The 12,685-nt window shown below is 44.9% G+C and overlaps 1 protein-coding gene across 1 annotated transcript in view; it reads left to right on the forward strand.

The window, feature by feature from the left end:
• dner (delta/notch-like EGF repeat containing) overlaps positions 1–12,685 on the forward strand; it is a 311,214-nt gene that overhangs the window by 203,563 nt on the left and 94,966 nt on the right. The window contains exon 6 of the mRNA XM_060834494.1: positions 9,801–9,954. Within this exon, the coding sequence (XP_060690477.1) occupies positions 9,801–9,954 (154 nt within the window). The remainder of the gene's footprint in view (positions 1–9,800; positions 9,955–12,685) is intronic.

Here is a 12,685-nt window from a genome sequence, read left to right on the forward strand (position 1 = left end):
TATACTGTAAACCAGTTGGCACTCAGTGGCTAGTGGTGTGCTTCAGGGATCAGCGTTGGGACCCCAATTGTTTACAACTACAAAAATGCAAAGATTATCTGTAACCTGTTGGAGTTGTAAAGATGCTGAAAATGTGTTGCTGGTTAAAGTGCAGCAGGTCAGGCAGCATCCAAGGAACAGGAAATTCGACGTTTCGGGCGCAAGCCCTTCAATTGAAATTTTGATTAGGGGGATGTACTCAACAGCTAAAATAACACATTGAGAGCTCTTCATTTCCAAGTCACCCTGCTTTGCAACAGTAATGATGGAGGGGGCAGGGGTGATGCTGTTCTTCAGTATGGGTAAACAGTGAATGGGCTTGTGACTTTTCACAGTTAATGCAGCATGAACATCAACACTGGGTAGTGTGAAAACTAACCTGAAGGAACTGTGAGTTCACAACTTGTGGCATTTCCATTTCACATTCACCTCAAGATCCAATCTTTTAACTTTTCATTTTCAAAACCTTATTATCATTTAATGACCTATTTAATTCTGGCTTTCTGTTCTTCCAATAACCTTTTAGCTTCTGTTTGATTTGGTTTAATGGTCCAATGGTAGAGTGGGGGATGGTGGCAGTGATTTGAGCCAATTCCAGATAGTCAGCTTTCCCATGTTTCCCAGGACACAGGTGGGTCAGTATGTCGGGGTTAACTTGAAATGGTCATAGTTCCTCACAGCGTGAGTTAAAGCAGCAATGTTTCCAGATTGGGGATGGTCATCTTCCAATGAGGAACAAAAACAGAAGTTGCTGGAAAAGCTCAGCAGCATCTGTGAAGAGAAATCTGAGTTAATGTTTCTATAACTTAGAAGGAGCAGTAGTCTTCAGTTTAGATAAAGAGTCCATCTCTCCAACTCTTCAGATTATTATTCAAAAATGCCCTTGGTGGCCAGACCAGGTTGGAAGGGGCACCTCTTCCTGTTCCAGCTGTGGCCAAGCAAGTAGGTTGGGCCTCAAAGCCTACCTGGAGTATAATCCCACTGGTCTACCATCGACAGGCAGCCTCCAAGATGGCCGCTGTACTCCCTGAGGACTCTGGGAAGCTGGAATACTCCAGCCTGCCTCTGACAATGGACCTTTATAGGCATTACAACTCACACTCAGGTAGCCCTGTCAACTCTGGGAAAATAATACAAGGGCAGGGCAGAAATATAGAAAATAGGAGTAGGATTCGGTCAGGCAGCCCTTCAAGCCTGCATTGTCATTCATAGAAACATAGAAAACGGGGGCAGGATAGAAGACCAAAAGAAATAGAAACAGAAGTGGGCCATTCGGCCCCTCGAGCCTGCTCCACCAATCAATAGGATTATGGCTGATCCGACATTCCTCGCGTCCACCTTCCTGCCCTTTCCATGTAACCCATGATTCCCTGACTGATCAAAAATGTCTCTCAGCCTTCAATATCCACGCGGACTCCACCCCACACCTCTCTCTGTGGCAAGGAGTTCCAAAGATCCACAACCCTCTGAGAGAAGAAACTCCTCATCTCAGTCCTAGATGCTGACGCCATATCCTTGGACTGTGACCCATGGTTCTAGAGACCCCTGCCATCGGAAGCACCCTTCCTGCCTTTACCCTGCTGAGTCCTGTTTGAACGTTATAGGTTTCTATGAGATACTTCCTCATTCTTCACAACCCCAGTGAATACAATCCTAACTGTCTCACTGCCTCCTCATTCGTCAACCCTGCCACCCCAGGGTTCAGGCTTGTTCTCCTCCCTCCATCGCCAGAACATCCTTCCTCAGATAAGGAGACCAGAACTGCACACAATACTCCAGGTGTGATCCCATCAAGGCCCTGTTAACTGCAGCAAGACATCCCTGCTCCTGCACTCAATCCTGTCATTATGAAGGCCAGCTTAACTCCCTCGCTGCCTGCTGCCCCTGCATGGTTCCTTTCAGTACAAGAACACCAGGTCTTGTAGCACCTCCCTCTTTGCCAATCTGTCGCCATGGATGCTTTCAAGAGTGTGGCGCTGGAAAAGCACAGCAGGTCAGGCAGCATCTGAGGAGCAAGAAATTCGATGTTTCGGGCAAAAGCCTTTCATTGGGAATGATGTTGATGAAGGGCTTTTGCCCAAATGGTATCAGTTGGCTGGCATTGCCATCAGAACTGTGACAATTTACACTGTCCACCTCAGGTAAAAACAATGACTGCAGATGCTGGAACCCAGATTCTGGATTAGAGCGGTGCTGGAAAAGCACAGCGGTTCAGGCAGCATCCGAGGGGCAGGAAAATCCTGATTCCTGATGAAGGGCTTTTGCCCTAAACGTCGATTTTCCTGCCCCTCGGATGCTGCCTGAACTGCTGTTATTGTCCAGCACTGTCCCCCTCAGCACTCCCCCCTCATCTTAGAGGCAAAAATCTGGGTCTGTCCCCAGAGGGTGTCCTACCATGTATTATGAGTCTGTAAATCTCAGCACTGAATGGATACCAGGCCAGATGTGTGGCCTAGTACTGAAGGAAGTCAGTGACAGAATGCAGATGTTGCTGCCAGTTAGTCAGATCACTTTTCATGAGGAGGTGGAGAAGTCAATGTTTCTGGTGTAACCCTTCTTCAGGTTCCCACTTCCTGACACTGCCTGGCCTTTGTGTTCTTCCAGCCTCCTGGTTTTTCTAGTTAGTAGTCGAATATCTGCAGTTTGTCTCTTCTCGCGATCCCTGTCAAACGGAGGACCATAACCTGATGTGGATTGTTTCCTGAGGTGCACAGTGAGAGTCTGAGGCTGTGTCACCTCCCATAGCCTCAGAGCCACCAGCATGCGGAGGTCACCTATCAGTGCAGGAGCTGCAGCAGGTCACCCAGCAAGGATACTTGCAGCTTCCAAAACCTGTTTCTAAAATCATTTTGTCCTCCTTTCTTAAATAATTCTGTTCGCAGCAGCATGTCTCTCCTGGAAAACACTAATTAACATTTGCACAGGCTCTGCACTTTGTAATGACACAGTAAGAGTTTTTAATAAGGACTGTCACTTTGCATGGGGGGAGGGGGGTGCGGGGAAAAGATGGATGTTGACCTTTTAAGGTGGTTGATTTATTCTCAATCCTGTCAGTCAAACTGTTTCTGTAACGGGAACTTTATCTCTTCATTTGACACAGGAGAACTGTGTGACATGTGTCAGGGGAATCATTGCTAAAGTCCTCCAGACAACTCCAGCCTTGTCACTGAGAAGATTAATGACTTCCTTATCAAGATATGCAAGCCCACACCATTCAAACAAATCTGCCGGTCTCTACCCTCACTAATGTCTGTCATTAACTACAGATAAGAACTCACTGTATACTCTCTGCCTACCCATAGTGACAGCATGATTAATTTTGCTGTTTTTTTCAAGAGATTCATCTCCTGATCTACGAAGAGGGATTATGGAACATCCTCACTCACACCTCACTTATTTTCTTACAGGTAGCTGAAAGAGTTATTGACAGGTTTCTGGTTTGACCAATGGCTGCTGGTGATAGCAGGAGGGATTGGAGGGTTTGAGGGAGAGGCTGAACAGGCTGGGGCTGTTTTCCCTGGAGGGTCGGAGGCTGAGGGGTGACCTTATAGAGGTTTATAAAATCATGAGGGGCCTGGATTAGGTGAATAGGCAAGGTCTTTATCCTAGGGTGGGTCAGTTCAAAACTATAGGGCATGGGTTTAAGATGAGAGGGGAAAGATTTAAAAGGGACCTGAGGGGCAACGTTTTCACACAGAGGGTGATACGGGTATGGAATGAGCTGCCAGAGGAAGTGGTGGAGGTTGGTACAATGACAACATTTGGACAGGTACATGAATAGGAAAGGATTAGGGGAATATAGAACAAATGCAGGCAAATGGGACTAGCTTAGATTGGGAAACCTGGTCAGCACGGATGAGTTGAGCCGAAGGGTCTGTTTCCGCGCTGTGTGACTCTATGACTCTCAAGTGAGAATATCAAATTTGAGTGGTTTCTACATGTTACCTAGCTCAGTCCTGGAATCACAGCCTTGCCGTGGCTCCCTCGGTGTGTTTCATCATTTACTGGAGAATAAGGTGCTGCTGTTTGCTGTTTGCAGTGATATTAGTTTGTCCTTGGTGAAAGCACAGACACTACTGAACACATTCTCTCCTGGATGTGGACAGGATGGGGGTATATATCTATCGGTTCACATCCATCTGTCTTCAGCAACAAGGGGATAAAGAAACTGATAAAGAAGGGGAAGATAGAACACATCACAAAACTAACAAGAAACCAAAAACACACAATAAAAGCTTCTCTTGGTATGTAAATTAGCAAAGATAAATATTGGTCCAATTCTGACAGAGATGGGCAACTTTATAATGGGGAATGGGGAAATGGCAGAAAAACTGGAACATTTTGATAAAATAAAGAACTGCGAATGCTGGAATCTGAAAATATTGGAGAAACTCTGCAGACCTGGCAGCGTCTGTGGAGGGAGAAGCAGAGTTAATGTTTCAGGTCTAGTGAACAATTTCTCAGAGTTAATGTTCTAAAGAACGATCACTGGACTCGAAATATAAACTCTGCTTTCTTCCCATAAAATGATTTGAGTTTGTCTTCAAGGAGGAAAATAGAAACAAAAACCCGCCCGAAGGACTAAAGAACCAAGGAACTGGTGAGAGTAAGGAACTGAATGATATCAGTATTTAGTAAAATTGTAATACTGTGGAAATTACTTAACCTGAAAGTTCGTAACCCTTTGACACTGCAGCTCCATGTTATTTTGCTGAGATTGTGGATGTGTTGGTGGTTGTACTCCAACATTCTATCCACTCTGGAACAATTCCTGTCGGTTGGGAAGTAGCAAATAGAACTCCCCAAATTAAGAAAGGAGTAAGAGTGCAGCTGGGGACCTGCAGATTTGTTAGCCAGATATCAATCGTTCAGAAATCTGTTATAAATAGATTATTGGGCACTCTAAAAATGATGGTAAGGCTTGGCCAAGTCAACATGAATTTAGGAGAGTGGAAAATCATGTGTGACAATCTTGTTACAGTTTTTTGAGGATGTTTCTAGCAAAGTAGGTACTTGGCTAATTGGATTTATCAAAGGCTTTTGAAAACAAATTGCCAAATGTAAACTAAATTAGGCAAATAAGATGAGATATAATGTATCAGCATGGATTTAGAATTGCTGAACTGGTAGAATACAGAGGAGGAATAAATGGGTTATTCTCAAATTGGCAGGTTGGTGGAGTACAATAATCAGTGCTTGGGCCCTACGTATTTACAACCCGTTTTGATGATTTGGATCTGGTACTAAATGTATCATTCCATTTAGTAATGATTTTTACTAAGCGTAATGATTAAATGTTACTAAATGTAATGATACAATCCCTACAGTGTGGAAGCATGTCACTCAGCCCATTGAGTCCACTTTGACTCTCCAAAGAGCATCCCACACAGACCCACCCATCGTTTCCCATGGCTACTCCACCTAACCTACACATCACTAATATGTTTTTTTTTAGGTGGGAATGTGAGAAAGGTGCAATGATGCATCAAGGGACCTTTTCACTGACTGAGTGGGTGGGCAAGAACTTGGCAGAAAATGAAATAACTCCACAAAGGCCAGTATCCCATCACCAAGTCTCTCTTTATTTCTACAGGAACAGTCCTTGACTTTAGTAATGCCTCAGCTGAAAATGTGTTGCTGAGGTTTGGATGCTGCCCAGCCTGCTGTGCTTTAACCAGCAACACATTTTCAGCTCTGATCTCCAGCATCTGCAGACCTCACTTTTTACTTTAGTAATGCCTCAGTCAGAGTCAGCTACCAGAGCGTCAACATTTCTGACACTCCCCTTTTTTTGTTTTCCTATTTATGATATTTTATTAAACAAATTACAAAACACAGTTTACAAAAAACAGTTAACATTTACAGCTGTATACAACAGCAATTTTACAAGGGAGAGGAGCAGCAAAGCTAGGCCCCAAACCCTACCGTTCAACTAGTTTACAGGGAGATGACGACAAACCTCAAATCCCAACACTCCCTTTTTTTTTGCCTAACTGCGGTAGTGCTTATTTTTTCCCTAGCACCCATGGTGTGTGTGTGTGTGCAGGTGTGAGGCACAGTAAGACACACAAAGTGCACGAATCTTTATTCAATTTCCAACACCAGGAAGGTAAGAAAACACCCGGGTGGCCAGTGACAAACAGTGCCCTTCACGTCAAAGGGCAATGCTGTGTGATCAGACACTCCCCTTTTTATCTGTCAACCAGGGCTCCCTGATTGGACAAATCAAGTAACTCTTATTCTCTGAGGTCCAGCTGCTTGACCTCGTTACAATCCCTACTGAAAACAATATGGAAAAATGTGAAGTTATCCACTTTGCCACGAAAAACAGAAAAGTGGAATGTGGTGAGAGATTGCAAACAACTGATGCCCAAATATACTTGAATGTGCGTGATTAGAGTGGTGCTGGAAATGCACAGCAGACCAGGCAGTGTCCGAGGAGCAGGAACATTGACGTTTTGGTCAGGAACCTGCAAGTTCATGAGCCACAACTAACATGTTGGTGTCGCAAACAATTAGGAAGGTAAAAGGTGTCATATCCTGGGCTGCAAGGGGATACAGGTGCAGAAGTGAGGATGTCTTGATGCAATTGTACAATACCTTGGTGGGATGTGACCTTCAGTACTGTATAGTGTTGGTGCTATATATCAAAGGAAGAGATGCAACAGAGGTTCATCACACTAATTCCTGGGATGGTGGGATTTCTGTGTGCGGAGAGATGGAAGAGAATGAGCCCATAATCTCTAGAGTTTAGAAGAATAAGAGGTGATCTTGTTGAAAATTGCCAAACTCTTCCAGAGCTCCACAAGGTAGATGCAGGAAGGATGTTTCCCATGGCTACAGGGAGCTCTAGAGACAGACATTCCCTTTGCTTGTAGATGGTTGACTCTGGAGAGATACTCACTTCCTTCTCAGAAAACCCAAGGAACTGTGGAAACTGGAATTCAGAAACAAAAACAAAAGTTGCTAGAAAATCTCAACAGGTCTGGCAGCATTTGTGGAGAGAAAACAGTCATCATTTAACTTATACTTCCAGATTCAGTTCAAATTTTTTTAAAAATTCATTCTTGGATGAGAATGTCACAGGCTAGACCAGCATTTATTACCCAGAAGGCAGTTAAGTGTCAACTGTGGGTCTGGAGTCACATGTCAGCCAGACCAGGGGGTAAGGATGGCAGTTTCCTTCCCTAATGGGAATCAGATGGGTTTTTCCAACAATCAACAATGGATTCATGGTCATCATGATAGAGCCTTAATTCCAGATTTGTTTGTATAGCTGTGGCAGGACTTGAACCCGGATCCCCAGAACATTATTTGGTTTCCTAGATTAATAGCCCAGTGATAACACCACTAGGCTGTCACCTACCCCCCACCAAATCCACCCTCTTCCATGTTCCTGGAATATTACCTGGGTAATTGGATAGCTAAGACAGCTACATTACACCAAAGCGGTACATTGCACTCCCCTCCTCCTCCCCATTGTCTTGGACAGTCACAAGGGAGCATTCTACATTTGAATGGGAAGTTACCATGGTCTGTGGGTGGGGGGAGAGTAGGCCAGGGTGTCACTGAAGGAATGGTCCCTGTGAAATGCTGAGAGTTGAGGGAGGGTAGGACATGTTTGGTTTTGTCTTCCTGCTGGAGGTGGTGGACATGTCAGGTGATGGTGATGTGATGGAAAGAAAAGGGAACTGTCCTGTTGTTGTGGGGAGGAGGAGGAAGGACCAAAGTGTAGGAGATAGGGTGGATGTTGGTGTGGATCTTGTCAGCCAGGGATGGGGGGTGGACCCCCGTTGATAAGAAAAAGAGGATATGTTGAAAACAGTCCCTGCATTGGCTGGATGCTGCCTGAACTCCTGTGCTCTTCCAGCACCACTAATCCAGAATCCTATTCTCTATTTGAGTCTCTTGTACCTTATAGGAGAAAGTGAGGACTGCAGATGTTGGAGATCGGAGCTGAAAATGTGTTGCTGGAAAAGCGCAGCAGGTCAGGCAGCATCCAAGGAGCAGGAGAATCAAAGTTTCGGGCATTAGCCCTTCTTCAGGAATCCTGAAGAAGGACTCACGCCCGAATCGTCTACTCTCCTACTCCTTGAATGGTGCCTGACCTGCTGCGCTTTTCCAGCAGCACATTTTCAGCTCTTGTACCTTATGAAAGGAACACTCGATTTCTTACAAAACACTAAAAAAAATGTCAATTAAGCCATTTCTCAGCTTTAATGTGGTTTGGATGCTGGATGTCTGAATTTAAAACAGAAATTACCGACCTGATTTGTCACCCCCTGTAGAGAGGAACCAGTTAATGTGTCAGGTTTCTGACCTTTCATGATGAAAATGCACCAACGTGAAATGTTAAGCCGACCTCCCTCCCCATTGATATGAGATTTTCTGATGAACTGAGCACTTTAAGGGGCCTGAGCTTCCTGGTTTGCTGAATCTGAGAATACTTCAATGTGATTGGCTGTTTGCCCTTGTTGTTGACAACACTGTTGCTGGATGCCTGGAGGTCCCCCTGACTTGGAGCCAGATTCAAACTGACACTACTGCAAGTTGAACCAGGTGGCTAGGTAACATCATCAGTGAGCTTCTGGATGAAGCACTGGCGATATGGCCTACTTTATATTTATGTGTTTATGTTTCCTTGGGTTGGTGATGCCATGTCCTGTGGTGACATCATTTCCTGCAGTGACATCATTTCTCAGGGGTGGTAAATGGGATCCAAGTCAATGTGTTTGCTGATAGAGTTCCGGTTGGAATACTATGCTTCTAGGGACTCTTGTGTGTGTTTCTCTTTGACTTGTCCTAGGACTACTCAGACCTCTTGGCATCATGGTAGCCCACCAACCCACTCAAACAGCAGCTAATGAACTTTAAAAAGTCTATACAGACCTGGAAACCTACATCCAGAGCCTCAACCTGAGCTACAAATCTTCTTAAAACTCAGTAATGGTGATCTTCCTTCGCGCACTTCCTGTGCAGCTGCAACACTGAATGTTTCGACCGGTCTAAACATCCTGTGACCTTAAGTCCGTGTTTGCTATGATCTGCCTGGACTGTTTGCAATACAAAACTTCTCACTGTACTTAGGTACATTTAACCACAATAAGCAAAATCAAATCAAATCAAATCAAATGAAGCTGAAGTGGTCACTGTTAACCTCAAAGAAAACCATCCACAAATGGTCCAGCCATTTCTGGGGAACACAGTCCCGGGCTGTGTTCACAATTCTCTGCAGTTTCTTACGGTCCTGGGCGGAGCATCTGGATAGAGTGCTTTCTGTGGTGCACCTGTAAAAGTTGGTGAGGGTCCTTCTGGACGTGCTGAATTTCCTTAGCCACCTGGTTCAACTGGCAGCAGAAAACCGTGCCATGTTTTCCAAGGTGCAGTGCTCAGGACCGTACACTATGCCCAAAATATGATCCAACCAGGTCTTTGTATAACTCTAACAGACTGTCCTCCCCTTTATACTCTGACTGACTCATTACAAAAGCGAACAATCGTCAGCTACACATTCTGGTTATTTTTGTACTTGGCTGCTGCCTTTTAATTTAAGATGTTGCATTTAATTGATGTTTTAGATACACACATTGAGTTTATCTAAGACTGAGATAGAGAGATTCTTGATTATCAAGGGGATCAAGGGTTACGGGAGAAGGCAGGAGAATGGAGTCAAAAGACTCATCAGCCATGTTTGAATGGCAGCACAGACACGATGGGCTGAATGGCCTAATTTCTTATCCGATGTCTTGTGGTCTTCACAGGCTGCCTTCTACTGTGACTGTGAGGAAGGACACATTGGTCTTTTCTGTGAAGAATTTGATGGCTGCAGCAGTGTCCAGTGTCAGAACAACGCAACGTGTCTGGATGTTAAACAGGGGAATACCGAGAGGAACTTCACCTGTGTCTGTTCACCAGGTATGTTCAATACAGTCGCTTGTACATTCATCGCCAAGGTGATAAATCACAGAGATTCATTTTAATCTGATCTGCTCAAGGTTTCACAGTCTAATCTCTGATTTCACCAACGGCTGTAACATACATAAACCCATGTTTAATATGGAAAACCACCCTGAGGATCTTGGAAATGAGGAGGGAATAAGAGACGTTGAGTAAGAATTGACAGGGGGTTAGGAGAGAGAACTGAAGAGATGGTCAACCCCAAGGGATCATGAGGAGCAATGAAATGAGATTTTCATTCATTCTTGGTGGGTGTTGTGGTTCTGTTCGCCGAGCTGGAAGTTTTTGTTGCAAACGTTTCGTCCCCTGGCTAGGCGACATCATCAGTGCTTTGGAGCCTCCTGCGAATCGCTTCTTTGATGTTTCTTCCGATATTTATAGTGGTCTGTCCTTGCCGCTTCCGGTTGTCAGTTTCAGCTGTCCGCTGTAATGATTGGTATATTGGGTCCAGGTCAATGTGTTTGTTGATGGAGTTTGTGGATGAATGCCATGCCTCTAGGAATTCCCTGGCTGTTTTCTGTCTGGCTTGCCCTATGATAGTAGTGTTGTCCCAGTCAAATTCATGTTGCTTGTTGTCTGTGTGTGTGGCTACTAGGGATAGCTGGTCGTGTCGTTTCGTGGCTAGTTGATGTTCATGTATGCGGATTGTTAGCTGTCTTCCTGTTTGTCCTATATAGTGTTTTGTGCAGTCCTTGCATGGTATTTTGTAAACTACATTTGTTTTGCTCATGTTGGGTATCGGGTCCTTCGTTCTAGTAAGTTGTTGTCCAAGCGTGGCTGTTGGTTTGTGTGCCGTTATGAGTCCTAAGGGTCGCAGTAGTCTGGCTGTCAGTTCTGAAACGCTCTTGATGTATGGTAGTGTGGCTAGTCCTTTTGGTTGTGGCATGTCCTCGTTCCGTGGTCTTTTTCTTAGGCAATTGTTGATTCATCAACAGATGCCTAAGAGAAAGACCACGGAACGAGGACATGCCACAACCAAAAGGACTAGCCACACTACCATACATCAAGAGCGTTTCAGAACTGACAGCCAGACTACTGCGACCCTTAGGACTCATAACGACACACAAACCAACAGCCACGCTCAGACAACAACTTACTAGAACGAAGGACCCGATACCCAACATGAGTAAAACTAATGTAGTATACAAAATACCATGCAAGGACTGCACAAAACACTATATAGGACAAACAGGAAGACAGCTAACAATCCGCATACATGAACATCAACTAGCCACGAAACGACACGACCAGCTATCCCTAGTAGCCACACACGCAGACAACAAACAACATGAATTTGACTGGGACAACACTACTATCATAGGGCAAGCCAGACAGAAAACAGCCAGGGAATTCCTAGAGGCATGGCATTCATCCACAAACTCCATCAACAAACACATCGACCTGGACCCAATATACCAACCACTACAGCGGACAGCTGAAACTGACAACCGGAAGCGGCAAGGACAGACCACTATAAATATCGGAAGAAACATCAAAGAAGCGCTTCGCAGGAGGCTCCAAAGCACTGATGATGTCACCTAGCCAGGGGACGAAACGTTTGCAACAAAAACTTCCAGCTCGGCGAACAGAACCACAACAACGAGCACCCGAGCTACAAATCTTCGCACAAACTTTGAACAGATGGGGGTGTCACTGGCTGGGCCAGCATTTATTGCCCATCCCTAATTGCCCAGACAGCAGTTAACAGCCAACCCATTGTTGTGGGTCTGGAGTCACATGTAGGCCAGACCAGGCAAGGATGGCAGATTCCCTACCTAAAGGACATTAGTGAACCAGATGGATTTTTTTCTGACAATTGATAATGGATTCATGGTCATCATAAGACTCTTAATTTCACGTTCCTGACTGAGTTCAAATTTATCACTCTGCCATGGTGGGAGTCAAACCTGGGTCCCCAGAACATTTCTGGATTAATAGCCAAGCAATAACCCCATTTGGGAAGTGAATGTCAGGATGCTGGGTTGAAGACTGCGGCGCGGTGAGTGGAGCAAAGGAAGTGGAGAGAAAATAGAGCACTGTCAGAATGGGAGAGGGAGAGAACTGGGAGATCGCAGAGACTACACAAAACCACCATCAAAACCAACGAGGATGATACTTAAAACAAGGAACAATTTTGAATCAATGACCCTCGTTTTCATTCCTCTTTCTTTGTCTGTTGGAGATGAGTAGGTTTTAAAAATAGCAGGTAGGGCCCAATTCTAGATTGCTCACCCCCATTCACTTATCCACCAACTGTAACTGGTGTGGGATAAAGTTATGGGATACCAGCTCACACACAGCACTCTTGTTCCCCTGTCTCCAGTGTCGAGGGGAGAATTTTGAACTGAGTGGGGCCCATTCTGTTAGCAGACATTGTTCAAGGCTCCTTCGAAGAATAAGGAGCTACAGGGAGTCCTGGTCTGTGTCCAAAGTTAAAAATCACACAACGCCAGGTTATAGTCCAACAGGTTTAATTGGAAGCACACTAGCTTTCGGAGCGACGCTCCTTCATCAGGTGGTGGTTGTTGAAGTAGCAGTGCTCTGAAAGCTAGTGTTTCCAAATAAGCCTGTTGGACTATAACCTGGTGCTGTGTGATTTTCTTTAACTTTATACCCCCTCCATTCCAACACCAGCGTTTCCAAATCATGACTGGTCCATGTCAGTAACCAAAGCGATCAATGGCTTAAA

The sequence above is a fragment of the Hemiscyllium ocellatum genome, chromosome 13, assembly GCF_020745735.1.
Source record: "Hemiscyllium ocellatum isolate sHemOce1 chromosome 13, sHemOce1.pat.X.cur, whole genome shotgun sequence".
NCBI lineage: Eukaryota > Metazoa > Chordata > Chondrichthyes > Orectolobiformes > Hemiscylliidae > Hemiscyllium > Hemiscyllium ocellatum.